The sequence below is a fragment of the Mastigoproctus giganteus genome, chromosome 6 (genome assembly GCF_048544385.1).
Source record: "Mastigoproctus giganteus isolate SK-2022 chromosome 6, ASM4854438v1, whole genome shotgun sequence".
Taxonomy (NCBI): Eukaryota; Metazoa; Arthropoda; class Arachnida; order Uropygi; family Thelyphonidae; genus Mastigoproctus; species Mastigoproctus giganteus.
This window is the reverse complement of record NC_143580.1, coordinates 98,400,582-98,428,216: the sequence shown is the minus strand read 5'-3', so window position 1 is coordinate 98,428,216 and position 27,635 is coordinate 98,400,582. Positions and strand designations below refer to the sequence as shown.

The 27,635-nt window shown below is 36.6% G+C and overlaps 1 protein-coding gene across 2 annotated transcripts in view; it reads left to right on the top strand.

Moving 5' to 3' along the window:
• The window catches only part of LOC150084471 (uncharacterized), a 1,198,120-nt gene that overhangs the window by 988,751 nt on the left and 181,734 nt on the right, over positions 1–27,635 (top strand). For both annotated transcript variants that reach the window (XM_090376097.1, XM_090376096.1), the window contains 2 exons: positions 6,502–6,714; positions 23,441–24,100. In XM_090376097.1, coding sequence (XP_090232223.1) covers positions 6,502–6,714; positions 23,441–24,100 — 873 coding nt within the window. The remainder of the gene's footprint in view (positions 1–6,501; positions 6,715–23,440; positions 24,101–27,635) is intronic.

The window sequence follows — 27,635 nt, the reverse complement described above, 5'->3', positions numbered from 1 at the left end:
GCTGAAAATTTGAAACAGCTAATCGTGGATGCAGACCCAGATATCGAGCACGGTTTGCAAATTTTCAGGAACATTGAAAAAGATGTGTATCCATACAAACAAATTTATGATGAAAGGAAGAAAGAAAAGTCTCTGCAAACCAGCCTTTTGAAATATTTTACAAAGAAATAGTGAGTTATATGTTGTAATTTAATTTCAATAAACTTTTGATTACTGTACTGCAAATATAATTATCCTTTGCTTTTATACTACTGTACATTAAATTGCCATAAAAAAACATATTTTTAAAAATATTGATTATTATATTGCAGGATTGTTATATTGGAACGAATTAGGCTATTTTATATTGATTATTAACTTCGATTAGCGTGCCATTTTTGCGGAACCAATTAATCGTGCTAATTGAGGGTTTCCTGTATTACACCCTCTCGTTGCCTCTCAAACATGCTGCTGTAGGAAACAGTCATCCAATAAATCTAAAAAATTCTTGCTAGTGTGCGAGTGACCAATTCACAAGTTCCAGTCAATATCTAGAAAGTTAAAATCCTCTGTTAGAAGACATTCTGATTTACTGGCCCTCTCTATTTCTCTGCACAATTGCTTATAATCCCAGTGCTTATATTACACCAGACAGATTCAAGGTTGCATTGTCCACCAACATCAATTGGATGAACTTCCTTAGATTTTGTGTTTCTTAACTAGCAGCATAACCCCTTCCTGTCCTGTCTATCCTTTCTGTACACATTGTACTCCCCCCCCCCCAAACTCCAATTCTGCACGTCTGCGTGACACCACGTCTCTGATATCCCAACAATACCTACCTTTCATGTCTTTACTAGCACTTCTAATTTATTAACTATACTCCTAGCATTGGTGTACATACAAGTATACAGGCTGGCCTCGATTAACACGATTAATTCGTCCCGCGAGTGCATCGCGCAAAACAGAAACGCGTTAATCGAATATGATAATCAATAGGAAAAATTATAATTGGTCCTTGACCTTCTGGGATGTCCATAAAGAATTTTAAAAATACCTTTTAAATAACTTTTTAACTGTATACAATGTAAAAGATAATGAAAATAATTATGGAATTAAATGTTTATTGCATAAAACAGCGATACTAGACATCTGTCGGACACTGCGCGAACTACTAGCTCGAGGTAGTTCACAGTTTCAACATTTCTTATTAAGTTATTTGGACCTAACTACTAAACGGAACTGTTAGGTATTTCTTTTGGTCTAGGTGCGCCTTGAAAAAATTACCGAGACACTAAGGGCGCCGTGAACCGAGAAAGTTTGGGAACCTCTGACATAAAATACACAATGAAGAAATGACTGTTGCGGAAATATTTGAACAGTGTTGACTTTCTCTTTTCATCAGTCAATTTCCGATAGCCGACAACAATCTTCTCTGGGCCCTAGCGAAATAAATATCACAGAAAACCTCAAACCTTTTGTTTGAGGTTCTATGCGATACGAAAGATTCCATCTAATTCTTTTACCGTTATCTCCTTCGCAGTAACATTTTCATCTGGCTCATTTAAAAATTTGAATTGTTATTCAAGTGTGCATTGACTTTATTAGCAGGAGACAAACAAGTAACATGTCTTCTTCTGATGGTTGATGGAACACACAGAGGCGGGCAGCAGGCAAATGTTTGTTTATTGACTGTATGACTCGCGGTAAGCTTAACGCGCAATTCAAATCTTTTTCAACTATCGCATAAAAAAAAAAGATTGCGTTAACTGGAAATTTGCATCGTGTAAAGTGAAAAGTGGTATAATTTTTCAAATAGCGTTAACTGAAAATCGCGTTAATCGAACTTGCATTATGCAAGGCCTGGCTGTACATGCACCTGTTTCTATTATTAGTTACCCTAACACAGCCCGTGTATTTATTTGTTCCACTATGACTCCCAACAGTCCTGGAAATCTTCATTGCCTTGCTTTCCATGCTGCTGCTCATTCTAATAGAAGCAGTGCAAGAATCAAATTTTCCTCTGCCTGTGGCCACTGTTAACCTTTTAGTCTGTGTATCCCCCCCCCACAAGCTAGCAGTTTTCCGACCCATCTAACACTGCCTCGATAGCATCAGCAAATATTGTTGTACCCTTTCTATCTAAGTGTACCCCATCCCTGTAGAAACAGTCTCTCCTGTCAACAAGCACAGACTAGGCTGAAAAAATTCTACCCCTTGAGCCTTGCACAATCTCTCCAGGGCCGAATTGATCGACAAGGCTCTCATCATATACACCCTCCTATCTCAGTCTGGGCAGAATTGCAGACACTTTCACATTCAACTCTAACTTGGGGCCTTTTTTTTCAAAATCGACCTGTCCTTGTTGAGTAAATCTGCATATCTCTCTCTCTCTTAATGTCATTAGTTCTAATGTGTACAACAATATCACCTTTTGTGCCTTTAAAAGATGATATCTGCTCTACAATATCATCAACTTTTCACTCTGGCAGACGTACCCTGGTCTTGTACCACCTATCCTTCTTGCATAGTATATTCCCCGTCGCCTTGACAATAGAGTCACCAATAAAACTAGTTCCTTTTGGACGAGTGTATTCTGCCTCTGTGTTGCCTGATGCACAGGAGTGAGCTCTGTCGTTGAGCTGGACAGCTGAGAGCTTGATGGGTCCCTCATTAATTTCTTCAAGGGTATTTACCCTACACCTCAAGCTCTCATAGATGCCCATCAGATTTCTGAGTTGGCACCTAATTTCTTGACACTCTAGACACACAAGGCATCCTCCTTGGCTAGATCACGTCCTTTTTTAGAAAGGTCAGCAAACATTTCACATTTCGCGCATTTTTTGAGACTGTGATGTGTTGGATAATCGTCCCCTTCGTTTCTTCCCCGAGTCACAGCACTCTCGTTAGTCTGTTATCTTTGCTTTGCAGCTCTAGTCTGAGTCATGATTTCCATTTAAATACAATTTAATTAACAATGAAATTGAATAAGATTGATAATATTTTTGATTAATTTATAATACTATAATAAGCTAACAGATTCCTAATTGAGTGCTTCGTATAACACTATCTAGTTTTACTTTACACCTTACACTATCAGTTCAAGATATATATACGTTACACTATTTCTTATCGGCTACAATATGGCGGCCAGTTCAACTATATTGGCACCAACACCGGTAGTCGTAACTTTCAAAAATTGACAGTTAAATTAAAAATAAGAAGTTAAGGAACGCTACTAAACCTCTGTAAAACACAATGTAGTATGTTAATTAATGAAGAATACGGTAAAAATTAAAAATACTTATCCGTTTACAGCAGCACCAACTGTTCTCTTCTGTGACCAGAGCACACTCCCAAGATACAATGGATGTATACTTGTGATTGCAACATATGTAAATATCTCTGGAAAACAGCATCTGTTGAAGTACCGATCTTGTAGTTCAAATGACCTACGCAGCTGTTAGGGGCACCTAACAATGGAATTGTACAAAAATGCGAGACAAAAAATTAAATCGTTAACAAATATTTGTATTGTTGCAGTCATACGACATCCTCAGATCATACCATTACCATGTACTTGGAAGAGTTGTTCATGAGAAAAATATCAAGGATGTTGACTGTGTGGTTAGGGTTGTCTGCTATTCTGGTAGGTAAATGAACAGTGTGTGTGTGTGTGTGTGTGTGTGTGTGTGTAACATTATTAGTAATTTCAAAAGCCTCAGCATTGCAACCAGCTAGATTTGTGAAAATTAAAATAGCCAAAGAAATTACCTCACTCTTATGAAAATAGGACTGAAGTCAGTCGTGGTTCAAGGAAAGGAAGTGAAAGAGTTCCAAGTGATTAGTAGATCTAGGAAAACGATGGAAGCAGCAGATGAATTTGACAGAATGGGGTAGAGATTTTAAGCCAGAGAAGATCGCAAAGATGACATTCCAAATTGCTCAATCTGACAATGAATATCGAAGTGGACATCTGCACAGGTACCACCTCTGAAGTGAAAGGAATTGTACACAGTAATTAGAACAACCGAAATGAGTAATGGTTGAATGAACTGGTAATTGGAATTCTCTCAGAAAAGTAAGTAGCTTGGTAAACTAAGTAGAAACGTTCATCAGGGAGAATGAAATTGTGACTACGTATATTTGTCTTTATATATAATGAATGAAGAAGCATTTGGGAGTTTTAGGTCTTTTCGCAGATAAGTTTATTCTATTTGTTTGTCTTTTTGTGATATGTGCGGTGGATGTGATGGATGATATTTTCAGTAATGAAATTTTTGGAAATGGCACACACATGGCAAAAATATGCCCAGCTCCTTGTTTTAACGTGGCCTCTACAATGTCCCCTGCATGCAAACTACTTGGACTTTCTGTTGGCAGAGTAGAGGCAATGAGATTATTTACTAACTGATGCATGTGCCTCCTAAAGAATTCCCAATAGTTTCAGTCCAGTGGGCTGTCTAGCTGCCAGCCTGCAAACACTGGTTTAGAGCTGTACTCTTGAAATGTTAAGAAGATTGGATCTTACCATGATGCCCATCATAACCTTAACAGACATCATTCATACTGCATGATGGAAGAGGTGGAGGGGTTGCTGGAGCTTTGCTTTGAGGACCATGGGATTTAGCACTTCAAACCTGGTTGAAGTGCATGGAATTGCACTGGTTGATGAGAGTCATCTACCTAGTTTTGCTTGGTGACACATAGGGGTGCATTCCCCCATGTGGTGTGGATGCCACATCTTTTCCCCTCCTTATTTTTACACCTGGGTTGGACTTGCACACGGGGATTATGCCTAGGGTTAGTAATAGTCCTATCATCGTCAAGGTGCAAGCAGAGGATATAGTTGTTACACAATGATTGGACTTTGCAGAAATTGGATCCACTTGACTCAGGTGTCGCCTTGATATCAGCTGCATCAGCATTTTAGACACCCAGATAATAATCCCACCCTCTTCATACCTGAGAGAATATGACAGCCTCAAGGACCAATTTTTGGGTTTATGTAGAATTGTTTTCCATTTCAGTTTGCAATAGTAGTAGTATAGACTGTATTTAATTCACCCCTGAACTTTGCATGTAATTGAAGATCTATAAGAATTCCTTGACGAGATGATACCTTCAGTTAAATATTATTCTGTAATTTTATATCTTCTTTTACAGGATCTGATTCAATCTGGATATACTGATGGAAACTTTACCTGAATTTGGAAAGAAATTTTTTTTTTTTTTTTTTTTTAACACTGTTTATTGAGTTCAAATATGTTTTTTATTTGTATCAGTTAATTCATTTTTTATGTGAACATCAATAAAGTAAAATTTTCAATAATACTATATGTAACAATTTTACATAGATTACATTCAGTTTTAATTATAGTTATTTACACATTTCCTTATTAGTAAAGTTCTGTACTGTCTTTGTCAATATATATTTGCTCAGTAAGAAATTCTTTACCATTTTGTAACAAGGCCAACTTATTCTTAATATTGTTCTTCAGTCTCAAAAGTTGGGTTGACATAAATGATAAAGTGGAGGTTATCTTTTCATAAAAATTCTCATGATCTGAATTTTCATTTATTAATATCGATCTGTTAATTTGTCCTTCATCAAAATGCAAGGCTTCAATACCACTACCAGAATTAGGACATGGAGTGATGTGGTTGATTCCACCTATAACTGAGTTGTTAGAATTAAAATAACCTGGATGGATTAACTGATGAGTTAACTAGAGGTGGGGGGAACCCATCACATGTCCTACATAGATATCTGGACATAGTTATACAAGATTGACAAAAGTTCTCAAAGCAAATCAATCAAGAAAAGAGTTAGTTCCTGCTACATTAAGACAAAAATTACATTTACCTAAACACGTTGGCATTTCTATCCAGCTAGTGGTAGACTTGGTGCTATCTTCCCCTTGATCTTAATTAAATGTAGAATTTACATTGAGGCCTCAGACACCAGTTGTCTTCATCCATATTTCCAGATATTCGATATTTGGCTTTTTTAGGAACTATCCAATGACACACACTTGGCAAAAAAAGGCAATGTCTTCAGGTAAATAACATCACTTGCTGACAGTGTCTCTTTGTCTCAGCTGCCAAAACCATTTTTTGGGTATTGCCTGCGGTCTTTCATATTTGAATATCTGCTCCTTCCAAAATCCAGTGTGGTGGATTTTGGAAGGATCAAATCAGTCAGTTGCACATTCAGAATAGTTACTGATGTATCATGCAATTGCAATTACATATCGAAAGTTGATAATTTATGATTGTGATCCACACTAGCTTCTATCGTACTTCTGCTGCACAGCCAGAACCACAAGGTTTAATGTTGGTGTGTCTGTAATCTTCTGTAAGTTGTCAAACATTTAGTGTTCTGGTTGTAAATATTTTCCAATTTGTACATTGTATAAAACTATATATATATATATATATATATATGATAATGTTCACATATTGTGCCTTTTTAAATTAATGTTTATATTTGTTGCTTTGCTTTTTTTTTTTCTTCCCCAGAGCGATAATAGTGGGATTACTGATATGGACAGTAATCATAGTCAAAGTAGCAGTGAAAATCTCTTAAAGCAGCTAACAATGGACAGTGATCATCCAACCACCTCTCCAACACTGTCATGTCTCATAGATAATCCATCAACAAAGCGCAAAGCTCCTGAAGAACGTCCGTCTGGAGAATTAGTACCAAAGAGACCTAATCTAATGTCACAGAGGGTATGTTTCACAGAGAAATTATATTTTGTCACAGACCAAGCCGTGCACGTTCTAGGTCCAAGCTATGAACAGTGCCAAGTTAAATTTTTTTTCATTTAGTAAAATTAGCAAAGTAAACAGTATTCAGAATACTTTATATATAAAAAATACTTTATATTTCAGATGTTCTTTTAGTGGTATGGCATGCTGGTAAATCGAGAAGGGAATACCAGTGAGAGAATAATGCAAGGGAATGGTAGAGAAAGAAGAGAAATTGATGAAGTTAAACATAAGAAAGGGCCTGGGGTGGAATGGATCTATCCATATATATTAAGGGGGGGCAGCAAAGGAAGTACGCAAACCCTTAGCCATAATTATGAGAGCATCCTTGGATTCAGGGGAGGTCATCAAGGACTGGAGAAGTGCGACTGTATCCCCACTTCACAAAGGTGACATGAGTAATTACACACTTGTTAGTTTAATTTCTGTTCCAGGAAAAATAATGGAGTCACTGGTTAAAGAAGTAATGCAGGACCATCTAGACTAGACTGATTAGACTAGTTCAGACACAGCATATGTTTGTTAAGGAAAAGTCTTGTATGACCAATTTCATTAGAAGCTACAATGTGGTCACAATGGAACTGGATGCAAAAAATAACTTTGATATCATATACTTGGATTTCAGGAAAGCGATTGATACTGCTGCACATAAAAAGACTATTGTATAAATTGGTGCAGTGTGGAATTAAGGGAGAGTTTCTGCTATGGATAAAGGGATGGTTGAATGGGAGAAGACTGAGCAGTAATCAATGAACACTGCTGTTCATGGACTAATGTTATTAATGGAATCCACCAGACTTCGGTGTTGGGCCCATTGTTGTTTTCTATATTTTTTTCAATGATACTGAAGAAGGTATATCAGGCTTAATGTTAAAGTGTGCAGATGATACAAAGGTTGGCAGCGTTGTTAATAACCGTATGCTACTGCAACAGGACCTTGTAAAGTTAGGCAGATGGCTGAGAAGCAGCAACTGAAGTTTAACATTGACGAATGCAGTGTACTGCATATAGATAGCAGTAACCACAGAGTAACGTACCAACTGTGTGGTACTACACTCAGGGTAGCGAAAAATAAAAATACCTGGCCATAATTGTGCAGTCAGATGTGAAGTTCTCTGAGCAGTGCCAGCTGGTGATTGATTGCAGAAACAAACTTCCATCTGTTTTTATGGAAGTTGATAGTTTAAATAAATTCACGAAAAACTAGACAAACTATTGGAGTAAATGAATAGTTCAAGTGGAGGTTTTTTTTTTTTTTTTTCTCCTGGTGATGGTGTAATAAAGACTTCATTCCCGGCATTCACTGGATAAGTGCTACAGAAAGTACCATGAGATATCTGTAATCCTTTACGGAATTAAAGACAGATTACACCCTATATAAGTTGATGGGCATATTTTCTCACTAATTTCCAAAGATTGTTTTATCTTTCTTTATTCAATGCTTCATGATATACCTTACCAAAAGATTTGAGAAAATACCTAATAATAGTTGAATAGCTTTTAACAGAGAATTATTGTAGTAATTCTCTGTTAAAAGGAAAACTATAAAGTCCATCGTGTTATATATGTTATGATATTATAATAGAATTTCTATTTTAATTATTATTATTATTTAGGTTACTGCATAGAATTAGAGGGTGTCCAGAGAATTACTAGCATAATATTATTATATTATGCTAGTAATTCTCCTTTTGATTTCAAAATTTTCAAATGGGGATGTTCAAAAAGGAATTTTTCAAAATTCCTTTTGAACATCCCTGATATTAAGTTTGTTAAAATTCATCTGTTGTATATATGGCAATATAGTGGGAGTTAGTAGAGGAGGATATGGTCAAGTTTCATTGATGATGGTTTGAAATGCACTGTGACTGAGGCTGCGGCAGTGTTTGTGTCATTTGTGAAAATTGGTGTCAATGCAAGGGAAAGCACAGGCAGTGGTGTGCTTTGCAGAAAGCAAATCTGTTGTCACAGTTCAAAAGCAGTTTAGTCCTATGTTTGATGCACCATCTCCATATAGACGTTGAGTCTATATGGAGATGGTACAGGAATTTTGTGAACACTGGTATCATGCAGAAGCAGTGTTGAGGAGGTTATCAAAGCACCTCAGAAGAGCAAGTTTAAGAGGTACGTCTGGAGTCATGTTATGTTGAATTTCACATTTTGGGAAATGTCGGGCTCTGAAAACCCACACTGTATCCATTCAAGACAGTCCTAAAGCGAATTTGTAGTCTATTCTTATGAAGGACATGATTATCAGACCATTCTTCTTCTTGAAGGATACCATTACAGAAGTCACATACATGGACATGCTGGAACAATATGCAGTTTCTCAGATTGCACTTTTTTGGCTGATGCTGCATAAGCTCATGCACTTGCTTTCTTGCATCACGTGCCACTACTACTACTTTCAGCAAGATGGATCACCACCTCATTTGGATCTTGGAGGTGTGCACTGCTCTGTTTTCAATGGTCCAGAAACAACATGTTTCTGGACCATTGAATTCTGCATGGTGCACTGATACTATGGCCCTCTCATTCACCTGACGTAACTTCCTTAGATTTCTTCTGGATAATGCGAAAGATATGGTTTTTTCCACCACGGAAGCAGAGAATATGGTTGTCACACAGTGCATCTGATATTGCCACCTTATATACATGTGTCATGCAAGCAATTGCCACCATCAGTGCAGATATGTTGGAGTGAACCTGGTTTGAAATTAAGCATCATTTGCGCATGCTTTGTTGCACCAAAGGAGCTCATTAAAGTCTGCTGACTATTTTATTATAAACTGTTTGAATCTTCTCTCCTAATAACAGTGAACATTTTCTAGTGCACTTTCTTTTGCGAGACATTTAAAATCAGGGACGTTCAAATGGGACACTGTGTATTATGGTAATAATTTTCTGGAAAGCCTGTAAAACCAGCAGATTTTTATAAAATGTAGTCAATTTACAATTCCAGAAATATTAAGCATGCAATCCAGCTCTTGTATATAAAAATGGATTTGTCTTAAGGACATATACAAGGCGGGTGACAATTCAGTCTTTTTAGTGCTGACTATTCCAAATTTCAGCTATGTGGCTAGGTCACATAGCATATATGTGAAGTGTGGACTAGTGACCAGTGTGATATCATTTTAGGAACGGCACCTGGAAAAATGTGTGCTTCATTAAACCTGTACTTAATTTCTTTCATAAACAACTCAACAATGCACACAAACAATAGATCTAATTCTGTACTTTTTTTCTTTGCTGCTGTTGTAACTGTAGTCATGCAGCTCATCAACTGCATTACAAGGTATAATGGCAGCAAAATGCAAAATCTTTGTTCTTACATGTAGTAGATTAATAATTTTATTATTTCTTAATATTTATAATTATATAATTATTTTTTTAACCCTACACTGAAAAAGTATTTTTTTTTTTCTCTCTTCAAAGCACATTGATTGATATTCTCACAGGTACTATATTAGGCATCCATTTAAGATTGATATTACAGCATATGACAATATTTGCAGTGATTTTATTTATTTACATTTGTAGCCACTCCTGCCTTTTAGTTATCATAAATGTGTGCATACAGATGTAAATAACTTCAGTTGAGCAGTCCTTGAAAGGACTGCTCAACTGAAGGACACAATTCAGTGTACAGTCCTTCACTGTACACTGAATTGTGCTTCTCCAAGGACTGCTCAACCACTAGGTATACCTCTCTAAAATCTGGCAAAACTCAATTTCTGTGTGGGCCAAAATTTAAAGAGTTTACAATATATCTATATCTTAGGAAAATTGTCACTTAAATCCTGATAAATATATATGTGAGCCACTCAAAAAATTATATACTGTGGTAATAGAGAAACAACATATTTGCAACCCCCCCCCCCCCCAGTTTCCCTTGAGTTTAATCGATGTTCTCCATTATGAGGCAAAGAGGAAATACATTTAAAAAAAAAGTCTTTGTTTTTCTCTCTCTGAAAAAGCCACTTAAAAGTTTGCTTGAGATTGTCCTCAATTGCAAATCAGTACCCATATAGATGTTTTTCTGGGTTTCGAAAAAGGATATGATTACCGGGTGCCAAGTATTGACCTGCAGTCTCCCGAACCAGCAATTGCTTTATGGACATTGTGTGCAGTAGCAATGTCATTAAATAGCAATTAAATTGACACAAACCTTGTGTCAATTTAAATACATAAATATTGAAAGTATTTCATTCTCAGTTCTGTAATTCGAGAATAAATACTGAACACTGCACTGGTTAGTATTAAATACACTATTTTAGTCTGTCTGTCACAATTACAATATTTCAAATATTGTAATTTGAAATATTGGGTTAAAATAAGTAAAGTACAATAACAAAAAAGTAATAGCCTTTTATAAATGAGAAGAGCATCTGAAATTTAAAATATCTAAGTGGCCCAGTGGTTAAGGTACTTACCAACAAAACAGTCAGACCTGAGTTCAAATCCCAAAAAATTATTCTTTATGGGCAGCAGGCAGAGGGTTATGATAAATAATTATTCCTCAGATTGGGTTGACATAAGAAGGGGGTTTCCCAAAGGGATCAGTAATAGGGCGACTGTTGTTTTTGATTTTTATAAATGACCTCGGTGAAGGGATAGAGGGCGTGATGTCTAAATTTGCAGATGTAAAGATTAGTAGAGTAGTTAATGATCACCAGCAAGCAAAGCTTCTTCAGAGTGAACTAGATAGACTTCAGGAATGGTCATGTATGAATGTATTTGTCTTGGGCGGCACCTGGAACGTTAGTTCATCTCCGCCTCGTTTCACTTTTAAATTACAGGATTCTGCATAAATGAACTGGCTGTTTAGCTACCCGGAATCATCAGGTTGGAAACGTGCCATCAAAACGGGAAGGTAGACCAGGGGCTACCAGCCAACAGCAGCAGAAGACAAAAGTACGAGCCAAAGACTCTAGCCAAAAATAGTAAAAAATATATATATATATATATATATAACTATAAAAAAATTAAACACTGTACACAAGATTAACCTCAACAGATTGAGGTAAACACAGATGTTACTGAGATTTCAAAGTAAACAATGCAAGTAACTCGTTCAATTTTGCAAATTAACATCAATACATATATATATATGTATTGAAATCTCATCTTCCCCACTAATACTGATAATATTCTCGTCACAACCGCAACAGGCGTTCCTCAAGGAGGTGTTCTCTCCAGTATTATATTTTCAGCATCTCTACAACCACTTCTACAAGAAAATCCAAATCTGCTGGCTTATGCTGATGATTTAAAGTTGTTTATTATTTCCAAATCCTGTGATGACGTTTCCAAGGTAACCATGTAGCGTAACCAGGTAACGTAACCATGATGCGAATTTACAGATGTGCGGAATTATCAAGTATCTGAAGAATCTCAATCTGACTATAAATACAAACAAATCTGCTCAAATAACTTATCCCTTACAGAAACAACCAAACCACATAGAAATTAAAATTGCAAATGTTTCAATTCCCAACGTATTTGCTCACAAAGACCTAGGAGTTGTTTTTGACAAAAATCTTTCATTTAATTCTCACTATGTATATGTTGCTAAAAAAAAATTCAAAAATCAAGATGGCGTATCAAGCAAGAAACAGCGGCGATTCAAGATAGAAAAACAGTCGTTAACCATGTTCAGAGATGCATTTCTCCCATTCTGTCCTAGGCCTCTGAAATCTGGTCTGGTGCTCCTCAAGTTAACGTAAAAAAATTCCTTGCGCTAGAGTATTGGGTTCTTAGATGGCTGAACAATAAACTTCGTTTTCCCCGTACAATATCCAGGCAACAGCTTTATAAAAACTTAAAAACAAAGCCTCTGCAACAGATGATCAACGAGTCTGGAGTCATGCTCCTTGCAAAGTTAATTACTTCTGCATCCAGTTCACCAAACCTAGCCAACATAATAGCTCCCACCAACAGAGAAAAAAGACCAACAACAATTCAAATCCAAACTCTCCAGACTAAAACAAATGGACAGGATGTTACCCAATGCATCCCTTCACCTCATAAATTATCACAACATTGATTGTAAGAGGTTGCTCAACTCTGAAGCCTACAGGAGTCTCATTTCCAAACAAATTATGAGAAATACAAACTGCCTGCCTGCAACCCAGTAACTGCATCCGAGAGCCAAATGTGATGTTCTGTAATATATATTTTTGATCATTATAATTCATATTCGTTGGTAATGTATATATAGAATATCCTATGTATTTTTTATATACTGTATATATATATATATATATATTTGTCTCCTTTGTACTGAATTTATGCCCCTAGCCTAGTTCTGTGATGGGCTTGCTGTAGTTGCAATAAATGAAAAATTTATTTATTTATTTATTTAAATATATATATATATATATATAAAAGGTAATATACAAGGTCAGGAATGGTCAGAAAAATGGTAACTATTCTTTAATCCAGTAAAGTGTTTAATTTAATCTTTTTTAATCTAATCTAATCTAATTTAATTTAATCCAGCAAAGTGTTCCCCAGGTGCAATACCTTTGCACCTGCGGAACAGTAACCCCAAAATAACTTATACACTTGGCGGAGTTGAACTACAGCCTGTAGCAAAGGAAAGGGACTTTAGTATTATGATACGGTCAGACATGAAATTCTCAGAGCATTGTAGGCTGGTTGCAAGGAAGACCCCATGGTGTCCTATCGACACCATGGGTCTTCCTTGCAAAATTGTTTGATAGGTTGTCCTATCAAACAATTGCGAGTAGAGATAAAGACGTCATGATCCCATTATGTAAGGCTATTCTTCAAGTATGGAGACCGCACCTAAAGAAAGTCATTGCCCTTCTTGAAAGGGTCCGAAGATGGGTAACTTGACTGGTGAGATCAGAAAAGGGCATCCATATGAGGAAAGACTTTGAATGTGTGATTTCAGAGTTTAGAAACTAGGCACCTTAGAGGAGACTTTATTGAGATGTTTAAGGCTCTGAGAGGCATAAGAAAAATGAATAAGGACAAAATTTTCATGGTTATAAATGAATCTAGAACAAGGCACCATACGGGGGGGGGGTTATACTAGATTGCAGAAAGTTTTATTTTAGCCAGGGAGTTATAAATTACTGGAATAAGTTACCTACATGGGTGGTAGTGGCTGACAGTTTGGGAAAATTCAAAGGTCAGCTGTATAATTACCTACAGGAGGAGGGAAATGCATAGGTTGTCTATTTCCTTTTCTCTTATTTATTTTTTTACTATTTTATTTTTATTCTTTTTTTTTTTTTTTCCTTGGCTTGTGCGGCATAGCCATTGGCTTCCTTGCATCATGTGGCCATTGCTAATACTAATTACTGGGGGTCTATGAAGTGAATATAGACACCAGTGACTTGAGGCAACCCCATTTATCAAAGGCTATGGCAGTAACACAAAGTATTGTATTTTATTTGTTTTTTCTGCATTGTACTTGGGCCTGTATTAAGTTTTTTTGAATATTGTAGTTGTACACAACAGATTAAAATTGTGCCTTTTAATACAAACCAGTGGTTTTTTGAATGGTTTGAGCAAGCTCAGTGCTTCTGGGATTATTTCTCTTCCTTAGATTATTCACTCAAGGGGCATGATGAATTCAAATTTAGGAAAGACAGTTTCAGAATAGATATGCCGAAATTTGACTTTAGTCGGTGTGTGTTGTTTCTTATTCAATTCAGACATTCGTTACTTGCATAATATCATTCAGATCATATGTAACCGTAACTTGTGTTTCCCTTTGTGTTGGCTACTTTAAATGTAGCCACTCCCCGACTTAAGTAAGAGTTGCATTCTGTGGAATTTCCCTAAATGCTTATGCACCACTCACAAATTTGATTGAAGAAAAAAAGACATGTTCAACGAACATGTAAATAGAATTATTTATTAAATTTTTTTATCTCATGCGCAGGAAAAATTACAGAAGTTTCAAAATTATAAAATTACAAAAAGAGAGAAGAGACAGGCATAATGTCAGCAAGTTTTACCTTTCGAGCATCATTGCGAGACTTAACTCTCCAGCTGATATGCACACTGCTGTGGAAGTTGAGCCGTGGAGATTTAGAAGGGGTTTTTTCCAACACATCACAGAATTTCACTGCTGCTGCAGAATCGGCACTGGCGACTTCACTGTATACTTTACTGTTTTGGAAACCAGCACTATGCTTGAACCTATTAAACAACCCATTGCTTGCCACGGACTTGGCTTGGGATTCGCCATCCTTAATATCTTCATAAATACTTCTTGCTTTTGCTTGAATGGCCATTGGACTTGGGGCAATCGATTCTGAATCTGATTTTCCGTCCATATTATTAATAGATTTTCCATCTTTGATATAGTACCTGAACGCTGTTTTGTGATCACTGTTAATCTTAAATGCATTGATCCTTTAACATGTTCTTTTTTGCGTGCACTGTTCCTTAAAATAGTATTCACTGTTGAAGCAGCGAGACCTAATTCCATGCAATGGATAACAAACTTTGTCCTGCTTCGTACTTATTAATCATATTCATTTCTTAATCAATTTTGTTTTGTTTCCTAGCACTGCCAGCAGTTGCACTTTCCATTGGTCCCTTTCCTTTGCAATAAGTAAATAGGAATGAAGAGAAGATTCTGAAAATTTATTTGTTTTTTATATGAATGAAGATTTCAGTGAAGTTGAACTCATTTCACCATAATACCGTGACATAAGAACCCACAGAATTCCAGTTATCGGTATTATCTCAAATGCAATACAATCAAGTATACTACCCATTTATAATAGATTATGCTAACAGAAAAGCCCAATAAATGGGAAATTGTTTTATGGTAGTGGCCTCCAGAGATGTGTTTTAGAAAAATATTAGCATTAGTTGAGGCATATGATGCAATAAAGCAAGCTTTAGAGCATCAGCCAAAAAAGAAACTTCTTATTTCAGCCACCGGTCACTCCAGATGTTTATGTAGTTCAGCCTTAAATTTATTTAAGCTATCAACTTCCACAACAACAGATAGAAGTCTGGTCCAGCAATCAGTTACCTGCTGGCTAAAGGCAAACTTCCACACACCTATTCTACAACTGTCTTTTCTGAAATTGAATCTGTACCGCCTCGAGTTCTTAATCTCAGCAAGTGGAAGTATCCCATCAGCATTGAGCCTGCTCAAACCATTCAAAGCCAGGTACATTTCAATCAGATCACCTCGCAGGTGCCTAGTCTCCAAATGCTGCAACTTGCAGAATTAAGCCCTTCTTCATAAGAGCACCCATTTGTTCCTCTCACCAATCTTGTTGCCCTTCTCTGTACCCATTCTAGCAACTCTACATCCTTCCTAAAATGAGGCCTGTGTGCCTTTTTTATGTTTATCTTCGACAATTTCAGCTCCACTTTCCTCTCAGTTATTACAAAATCATATAGCTCACTGCCAGAGTTTAATTCACCTCTGGCATTCCCCTCTCTGAATAACTCCTCATGTGTGAATGTAGATGCAAAATACTCATTCAGTTTCTCAGCTATCTGAGCCGGATCATCAACAGTCGAACCACCAACATCAAGTAGACCAATCTGAGTCATCCCCTTCCTTCTAGAGTTTACATAAGTAAAGAACTCTTTGCTATTTTTCTTTACATCCTTTGCTAAGGATTTTTCATAATCAGCCTTTGCTTGCCTAAACTCCTTTGTGACTTGATTACAGACTAGCTTATATCTGCCATAGGCCTCTGTGTCATCTGATATCCATTTAGGCCTAAATTTTTAACAGTATTTCTTAGTTAGTATGAAAAGCATAGTAGCTTCCAAGATTAATTTCCTGAAGGCCTCCTATTTAGAATTCACTGTTTTTAACATCAGTTCATCCCACCGTATAAAATTCAAAATCCAGAGACCACTGTAGTCATCTTTACGAAAACAAAAACCCTTCCCTTTACCCTTGATAGTAGTTACATCTTTAAGTAAATCCCACATCAGTAAACTGTGATCACTGTCACTTAGTGGTTCCTTTATCTGCAAATTCCTAATGCTGCGTCACCACTGCTCTTAATCAAATCAAGATTATTGTGTCCCCTTTGGTTCCCCTCGAACATTTTGCTATAGAAAATAATCTGCCGATAAATCCACAAAAGTCTTGTTTGCGTGCAAGTGACCAACTCACAAGTTCCAGTCAATATCTGAAAAGTTAAAATCCTTGTTGAGGTACATTATGCAACTATGAAACTCTTTACTCATTTTGAATTTATGCCCCTGCAAGTGAATAATCTGAGCAAGAGTCCAAAGAGCAATGAGCTTTCTCAAACCATTCCAAAGCTTTATACACTTCTATCAGATCACTTCCTAGGTGCCTAGTCTCTAGATGCTGCAATATGCAGAACTTAAGCCTTTCTTGGTAAGAACAACCCTTTGTTGCCCTTCTCTGATTGGCACACAATAGCCTTAGATGCTGATGCACCATAAAAAAAACTAATAATCAACCCTTCTCTGAACTCACTTCAACAGCTCTAAATTCTTCCTAAAATGAGGTCTCCAGACCTGTATATAGTACTGAAGGTGTGGTCTGACAATTGCCTTATAGAAAGGGATAATCACCTTTTCTCTACTAGCAAAATTCCGGTATATCACTGCCAATACCTCATGACTTGCTGTGGCAGCTGGCTGCATTGCTAAGAAAACTTCATGTCTGACTGCACAATTACTCTGAGGTCTTTTTCATTTTCTACCACCCTAAGTGTAGTACCACACAGTTGGCATGTTTCTCTGGGATTACTCATACACAGTACTTTGCATTTGTCAATGTTAAACTTCAGTTGCCACTTCTCAGGCCATCTGCCCAAATTTTCTAGATCCTGTTGCAGTAGCACAGTCATTAACCACCTTGCCAACCTTTGTATAACCTGAACTAACTTTGAAATTAAGACTGATATACCTTCATCAGTGTCATTGATAAATATGCAAAACAACAATGCGCCCAACACTGAACAATGAGGGACTCCACTAATAACATTAGTCCACAAAGACCAGCATTCGTTGATTGCCGCTTTCTGTCTTCTCTCGCTCAACCACCGTTTTATCCATTGCAACAACTTACTCTTAATACTATACTGCTCCAATTTGTACAATAGCCTTACATGTGCAACAAACCAAGTATATAATATCAAAATAAATTTTTGTATCCAGTTCTTTTATAAGCACATCGTAATATCCAATCAGTTTTGTTAGACAAGACTTTTCCCTTAACAAACACATGCTGTGTCTGAATTATTACTGGAGTCTTGTCTAGATGAACCTGCAATGCATCTTTAACAAGTGACTCCATCATTTTCTTCAGAACAGAAGTTAAACTAACTGGTCTGTAATTACTAGGGTCACGCTTAATGAATTGGGGATACATTTACACACCTCCAGTCTGTGGGCCTTCCTCTGAATCCAAGGATGCTCTGATATTTATAGCTAAAGGTGTGCTTACTTCCTTTGCTACCTCCTTTAATATAACTGGATCCACCCCAGGGCCTTTCTTATGTTTAACTTCAACAATTTCTCCTCTCGTTGAGTTGGACAGCTGAGAGCTTGATGGGTCCCCCACTTTAATACCTTTGAGGGCATGTTCAAACTGTCATGGGTGCCCATCAGAACTCTTGAGTTGGCACCTAATTTCTTGACACTCTCTGCACCTAACACACTCGCAAAGAAATTCTCCCTGGCTAGATCATGTCCTGTTTTAGAATGATCAACAAATATTTCACAAGCTGCACATTTTTTGAGGCCGTGATGTGTTAGAGAACTGCCCCCCTTGGTTCTCTCCCGAGCCAAAGCACTCCTGCTGCTTTGTACTCGTTGCTTAGCTGCTTTAGTCTGGGGCATGATATCTCATTGAATACAATGAAGATTAATAAGTTTAATTAATTATCAATACTACACTCTAATAGATTTCTGAATGCAGTGATACATAGCATGCTATCTAGTTTTATGTTATCTCCCAATTTACCACAATTTAAAGTTTAAATTCCCTACCACTCACTCTATACTATAACATTGGCAGCAAGATTCAAATGAAACAATGGTTTTACAGATATTAAGTAGTAACCTGCAAAATCTCCATCTAAATTAAAAATATAAATAACAAGCATAACTAGGTCTATAAAGCTACGATCTAATATGACAATCAAGTAAATAAAATGTCAAAAAACTTATTTCTTGGAGCTCTAATTTCACTGCATCCATTTGCATTTACACTCTGTGCCCTCTGATGACCAGAGTACCCAGATTATGCCACAAAAACTGTCCCAAAACCATACTTCCTCCTCCAGCATTATCAAACCCCAACAGTACATCCTGATGTCATAGCCTTATGTTGCTTTCTGCAAATGTGAATATGCCCATCACTATGGTAGAGTTGGATAGTGGATTCATCATACCAGGTGACAGATTTCCAGTATATTATTTTCATTATGTAGCACAGAGCAGAACGGAAAGTAAAATAACTAGTTGTAGTTATACTAGGTTTAATGTTAAATACATATGATAAACAGTAAAAACAGAATATATAGATACATACAGTAACCAGTAATACAAAAGCTTTCGGGCTTTATGTTGCCCTTCATCAGTTAACTGTTGGATTGAATGTTTTGGGAATGTAGAACTTGAGAGAGTGAGAGTGAACTGCGTGATGCAACAACTAGATGTTGAAAGTTGAAGTCTGTGGTTATGATGTATGGTAACATTGCCACCACTAAATCAGTCATGAGAATGGTTGCTTCAATAATAGGATGAATATGACATCCTCTGTTCCTCTTGACAGAAGTATTAGAGCATGTGATATGCAGTGACTCCAACCAGGTGCTGCACTGATAATGGCGGGACCAATCGACAACCATGACATCGCGGCATGGGTCAATGTCATGTCAGGCTGACCAGAAGTGCTCAGCAATGGTTGAGTGTTCTATGTCTGCTAAGTGAATGGCTCTTTCATGTTCTGAAATACATCTGCCAAGTCTTCTGCCAGTTTCCCTGATGTAACAGCTAGTGCAGTCACGGCAAGAAATGCGGTAGATTAGTCTTACTCTCTAGTAAGGTGGGAACTGGTGTTTTCACTCCGGAGATGAGGGATCATAGTTTCCTGCCCGGGAGTTGTACGCACTTCATCCCATGAGATTTCAGGACCCTAGTAACCTGATGTGAAAGGTTTGGATAGTATGGGATAATGGTGCTTGCGGCGGAGTCATTACCTTGAACGGTCCTGTCAGTCACTACATGGTCATGGGCCTGTAGGTTGCACCTATCTAGGGTACTGGTGGGATAGCCACATCTCATAAGATAGCAGTCTTGGTGCATCTCTCATCTGCAGAACTAAAGTGGGTCCAGGCACAAGTCAACAAGGTCTGTGCAGTGCCGAGAAGATGGCTGTGTGCGCATGTGTGTTGTGCTGACCGATTGGCTTGCGATAGACTGTTGTTCTCGTGCGTGTGTCATGTCGGACTAGGGTGTTCAGGTATGGTAGGGTATTGCCCGACTCTAGTTCGATCGTGAATTTTATGAAAGGTGATAAGAGAGTTAAGGTAGTCTTAAGAGTCAGTCGCTCAAATCTCTGGGAATAACTACAAACACATCATCCACGTAGCGACACCAAAAGGTAATGGGATCTGGTATACTCGTAAGCGACCCTCTAATTCTTCCATTGCAATGTTTGCCGGGCAAACTCTGTGCTGCTTAATGAAAATAGTATAATGAATCTGGAGCACGTAGGCCTTTTTACCTAGATTTCCAGTGTCAAAAAGTATGAGAATATAGAAAGAAAAATTAATCTTTTGGACGCAAATAGTATGATATGTTTGTATTACAACCAGATAATATTGATAGACATAACTTCAAAAACATAGACATTGGGACACCCTTGCATTTTGGAAAAATAATCTGGATTGTTGGCATAGCTGCCAACAATACAGATTAAGAATATAGAATCTGCCTTTTTGCAAAATTCTCAGTTTTCCTTCAACATTTTCTTTTCTTAAAAAATAATAAAACTACGTAAAAATTGAATTTTTATTTTAATTAGGAATGTCTGCTTAATTTCATTTAATGAATTGGCCAATAAGTGTGCTATTGGTATTCTGCAATGCAAAATTGAAATGCTATTTAATAATGGTATTCTCTGTTGTGGGCAGTCATTTCATAGTACTTGTGTAAACAAGTACTATGAAATGACTAATTAACAGTGCGATTCAGTAAGATGCCAGAGAACTACGACATGAAATTTCAGGAGACATAAATGCAAAAAACATTATAGAAATCCTAAAGTTTCAATTTTATTAGATATGTTGGAAGGCAATTTGTGTAGCCAAGACTCGCTAATCAGTGGGTCTCGACTACAGTACAAGTATTGCAAAATTTTTCGTGTATTGCGAAATCTGGAAGAGGTTAGATAAGCTAAAGAAGACTATGAGAAGTCTCCAACAAAGAACAGCAGCAAAGATTTCGATACAAATGATTTAACTGTTGATGATCCTGCTCGGGTTACTGACAAATTGAATAGATACATTTCAACCACATTCACATATGAGGAATTTTAACAGGGAAGCGATTGTGAGATAACTGAGGGTAAATTGGAAGAGAAATTGTTGAAGCTAAACATGAGAAGAAAAATGCATGGATGCATAAAAATTATTAGATTATAACAAAAGTCTGGGTTATATAAACTGGGTCTGTAGTCAAGTCACAAAGGAGGTTAGGTAAGTAAGGCAAATTATGAGAAGTGTCTGTCAAAAAATATCAAGAATCGTGGTTCAAACCTGAACCACGATTGAAGTGGTTCAAACCATGCCTATCTGTTGCAGATTTTCCTAGTTTAAAGCAAAATTTTAAAAGCAGTATTCATCCTTTGCTCCATTTCAAAATCATGACATGGAACATTAATGCTTCTAATGAAACTGGTTGCTACTTGCAGCCTGTCAGCTGATTGGACAGTCTCAGTGCCACCATCTGTTTGGAGAGTTTGAAGAACAACTTATCACTGCCGTTTATTTTAAAACTCATTGAATATGATCACAATAGCACCCGTCTGGGAACTTTATTACCACACCTCTTAGTTGACTTTACTAGAATTTAAAAAAAAAAAAAAAAATGATATAAGTAACTAGGGAAAAAAAATTGAGTTATATGTGTATTACAGAAAATGTCCCTAATTTTGTTCTCTGTGATATGTTAGGGATACTATTTTGCTAAAATGGTATAGTTGCTTTTCTTTTTTGTTGTGTATTGGGAGCAGATTTTTGACAGTGTTTATAACTTCATTTATTGTGTGGGGGAGGGATAAGATCTCTCACAGAATGCTGTATTAATATATTGTTGGTGTGGGGCTGAATTGGCCTTTGATGGGCATTATTTCCCTGCAGTGTGTATTAGTGTTTGTAGAAGAGATTTGTTTTTATGCTATATGGATAATCAGAACTGTAATGTAGGAACTGTCCTTCTCCTTTGTAAGGCCTAAGCTGTTTTTAACAGAAAAATTTAAATGAATAGGTTTTCTGTAAATACAAGAATTGAGTGAGTTGTCTCATAATTTTTAATGGTTGTTTAAATTTATACCGTTATTTTCTTCTCCTTCAAATATTTATTTTAATCTGGGATGGAATATGTTATGCTGGTTTTAGAAGCCTGTTTATTGTAGTTCTGTTACTAATTATGAGGATATCATCTGCAAAACAAAACATTTTAACCTGTTAGAAGTACTTGGAGTTAGTGGGCTATTTTCAATTGCTGTTAAATAAATATATGATAGTGGAGATGACAAGCCTAAGCCCATTAGGAGTCAAGTATTTGTTCATATGTTTTGCAGTTATGCTTAAAATATTTTGCTAATGGAGAAAGAAAGGTCAGTTACTTTAAAAGAAGCTCATGCTGTTTTTTTATATTAGATTACTAAGATAATTAGATATCAGCAGGCTATAATTAATATCAGCACTTCTTGATATCGCTGAAAATAAGGAAATGGATTTTTTTTCAAGATTTGGGTTTTTTTGTTTGTTTTTTTTTTAAGTCATTATTATGAAATAATAAAGAATTGGTGCATAAATAAATTTGGAATATAACAAATTATTGCAATTCATGTTTGGCATTTTGACAGTTCATAGCACTGCTGAGTGTCAGAGAATATTCCGCCAGGTTTGAAAAAAATAATAATAATAATAAATTCGTATCTTGTTCTGGTGAAGTTTAGGCCATTATTATTATTATCGAAACTTTGATTCAACAATTCTGAAGAGGACATAGTCTGCAACAGTCAAGATCAACTAAAAATATCCACAGACTGCAAAATGTTAGGTAAGCTAGTGTTTGAAAGCATACTATTCTAGTAAGCAGTGCTCTTGTATTTTAATATAAAATGTGTATTTTTTGTCAGTGAAGTTTAATTTCTAATGCAGTGTGGACTTTAAAAAAAAACTTCATGATTTTCTGAAAATCTGCTGTTTTCCAGCTTTTTTATAATCAGAATTTGAAAGCTATGCAATGAACACCTTTATTCTTATTGTATCCTTTCACTGATTTAGTTGTGAATGCATGTGTAAAGAATCAAAAAACCGTTTAACTGAAATAATTATGAACCAAATTCTTTATTATACATTTTATGATAGGTAGTGTGCATTATATGTTTCACTTTTTTAATCAAGTTTAACAGTTATTATATTCCATGATAATTTTATTTTAAATACAGGCTCATTTAGCTGGTCAGAATCCAATGTTGGCCTCCATGCTGGCACAGGCACCCCGGACCCCTCCTTCAGTGCCAACTAGCATAGCCAGTTCCATTATCACCCAGCTACCTCAGGAAAGGCTACCCAAGAATCTAGAGAGGAAATTGGTGCATACACCTTATACAAAAGGTAACAGCAATGCAGGAAGTACCACTATTACTACTACTAGTGCCCACATAGTACAACCTCCACCTTCCATAAGTTTGACAACAACATTACAACAGGATGTTGTTAACTCTGATTCCCGAGGTCGCATGACACTGGCCCAGCCATCTACAGTTACTGCTCTCAGTTCAGCTCCTAGTGTAGCACAGCGCTATCCTCATCCACAGCCACCTCAAGGTTTTCTTAGCAAAATTTTAACGAGTACAGATAGTCATTTGCCACGGCCATTTTCTACTACTGCATCCTCACAACCTTCTGTTAGTTTCCATCCCTCACAGGCTGTGCCTACAAGCAGCTATGAACATTTTTCGCAATCATCCCAGCCACAGTCTGTACAGAATCCCAGTATTTCATCAGTTGGTCTAAGAAGCATGTTGGGAGAAGGGATAAATAATACGTTGCTTGTCGCACCTCATCATTCTACTGAACTTTCAGAATCAGAGATTCTTGATCAGGTTAGATATACAAAATGTTTATAATCATTCTAATATCGTTGTTTTATTTTATTTTATTTATTTATATTATATATTATTTTTCTGAAATTAAATGCAACCCTGTATGTAATACTACATACAGGATTTCATAGCATGTAGCCTGTACTTCCAGAACTTCAGAACTTCCTGTACTTCAGAACCTGAAAACATTTGAATTTTAAAAAAAAATGACTGGAGTTTTTACTGGTAAAAACAATAAAAATAAAAAAGAAATGAGAATATGCAGGCATGTAGCTAGTATGAATAATTTTTTTTTTTAACTTTTACCATTGAAAACTCCATTAACCGTTTAGAATTTGACATTTGTTTAGATAAGATTTTGTTAATTTGCAGTTCCTTTAACATTGTGTATTTATTGTTAAACAAAAATTCAGTATCGGCGTAGTCAGGCTGGCTCCAGATGCCAAGCATTTCCATGGTCAAGCAATCCAAAGCATTCTCCTTTAAAGGAATCACTCTTCTCTCTGGTTAGTTTCTCTTAAGTTCTTTCAAAAAGCACAGTAGATTACAAGTAGTAAGTTAAGTCAGGAAAGAAAAGTCACCTTTCCTTTTTTTTTTTATTAGAGTTTCTAACCTAACGCTTGGCCATTTGTGGCATTACTCCTGCCTCCCCATGGCAGGGCTGGTAACCTGCGTGGTAAAAACCTTCAGGGCCAAAAGGAGTATAAAATGTAGAAAGAAACCTTTCCTCCACTTGATCCATTGAGATCATCCATCGATATGGACCAACCTTATTGTGACTATTACAAAAATAAAAGACGAAAAAATGATCCATATCAACAAGATCACCCAGCCTTTCTCCTTATACATTCACTATCGGACTGTCTGACTATCCTGTGAGCAAATTATCCCCATTTCTAATTCAGAAATGCTTGGAAAATGCTGCGAGAACACCAAAGATGGTAAGACGTCTACAGTCTGGAGATCGGCTGGTAGAAACAATAAAACCAAAACATTCAGAAACGTTAATGAAACTGACCTTTGGCATAATTCCTGTGAAAATAATGCTACATACCACTCTTAATACCTCCAAAGGAGTTATAGCAGAGTGGGACCTCATTAACATCTCAGAGGAAGAAATTTTGCAAGAGTTTGCTGATCAAAGGGATACAGGCAAAGAGAATATTAATCAGGAAAGATGGGGAATTAACGCTTACACTGAACATAATACTGACTTTCAGTACCCAAAATTTACCGACAACAATTAAAGCAGAGTATCTAAATTTTCGAATATGTCCATACATACCAAATCCCATCAGGTGTTATAAGTGCCAGAAATATGGACACTTCCAAGTAGCATGCCGTGTCACTATGATATGCCCAAATTGTGGTTCAACAGAACACACCAAAGCTGATTGTACTGTAACCTCCTTCACCTGTCCCAATTGCAAAGGTAATCATCTGCCGTATTCAAAAAAAATTGCAAAATGTGGAAAGTGGGGGAGGGGGGAAATAAAAAACAAAAAACAGAGTAACATAAGAGGAAGCCAAAAAGAACATCATGCAGTTTATGCCAATATTCACAAACAACTCAACAGAGCGTTTCTATTTCTACTCAGACTGACATCACATCCCTCCAAACACTTCAATTGCCGATTGGGCCAAGTCCGTGCTTAATGCTAAGCTGCAACCTGCCAAACAAAGTTTAAAAGAACCAGGAAGTAATACTCCAATTTCAGTTCCACCCAATATACCTACAACTACTAAAAAGGCAGACAAAATCAGCACCAATGGAGCATGTCCAGACCAAGAAGCAATCCCCCATACATATGGATGTAGACAACAGGACTGAAACAGATGAAACTATATTACACCTTCGTGCAGAATAAGACATGGATACAGAGCGACTGGTTTTCCCCAAAAAAATAGATATAAAATTGAACAAAACATACAATCTACTGACAACTTTTATGACCTGATCAATAGATATAATCCAATGATCGTTTGTTTACAAGAAACCAGTTTAACACAACAGGTAACTCTCTCAATCAAAAATTTCACAATGTATAGAAGAGACAGGAATACTGTCTCTTCCATACATTGAAACAGACAAGAATACTGCAATATCTGCACGTGGAGAGGTGATGATCTTAGTTAACTCTAAAATTCCGTCTCAAATTATCTCCCTACATAGTGACTTCATCTTTCCACAGGATCCACCTCAGCAATCGACCTGTCCATCTGCTCTCACATATTGTCCCCAGTATGGAGTGGTCAATCTTAGAAGATCCAAACAACAGCGATCACCTTCTAATTATATGCAAAATTCAAACAAAACAATCCCACTGTCCAGACTACAGAGTTTAATGGTAGATCTTAAAAGCAAATGGGGCAAAATACTCAATCTGTGTTTTCTTTAATGATCAATTTATTAAAACACAACCTATAAACAAAGTCACCGAGTGCATTACCACCAATATTCTGGCAGCAGCTTCTGAAACAATTCCTCAGTCCTCTGCTGACCAACACAGATATGCAAAACACTGGTGGAATGAGGCTTGTAACAGTGCCAAAAGAGAAAAAAATATAAAGCCTGGAATCAGTTTTATTGATTCCCCATAACAGCCAACCTCATATAAAAAACAAAAGGCAAGGGTAAGACAAATAAGAAGAAAAGCCAAAAAAGACTCATGGATAAAATTTGCCAGTACTATCACGAAGGACATCAGCAGTCATATAATTTGGAAGAAAATCCAACAATTAAATATATTCCATTTAGTGCTCCAATCCTGATTAGAAATGTAAGAGAACTGTCCTCCCCTAAAGAAATAGGCAGTTTTCTTGGAGAAACTATTAGTGAAAAAATCAGCAGCATCTACATACGACAATTCATTCCTGAAAATTAAAACCTCAGCAGAAAAATATAAAATTAAATTTTAATACCACTCAATCTCTCTCCTATAACCAGCCCTTCAACTTATATGAACTCAAAGAAGCCCTAAACAGATCAGTAAATAGTGCAGCAGGACCGGATAGAATGTACAATATAATGCTCAAACATCTCAATAATGCATCTTTAAACTAAGATGCATTTAGGGAATAAGCTGCAAGCAAATTTAGACTATGTATATATTAAGTGCAATAGCATCATTAATACACAGCCATTTCTGAATAAACAGAATATCTATAAGGTGGCATTGTTTTAAATTATATCTCATATAGTGAATACCTTCACAACGAGTTGCAATGATATTGCACTACTTCGAATAAGTAATGCTTCACCTAAGGAGAAGACTAATGTTACTTATTCTCAGATAGTTACCACCACCACCCAGACGGCACCGTTTCAGGGCTATTTGGCCCTTCTTCGGTGGATGGGTAGGTACCCAAGTGATGCAATGATGGCAAAACAGTTATGAAGTATAACTCCACAATATAAGAGATGCCTGATGGTGTATGATGTATTTAGACTAAGATGTATTTAGGGCTAAAGCCTCAAGCTGCGAGCAAATTTAGATTATGTATATATTAAGTGCAATAATAACTTAAAACGATG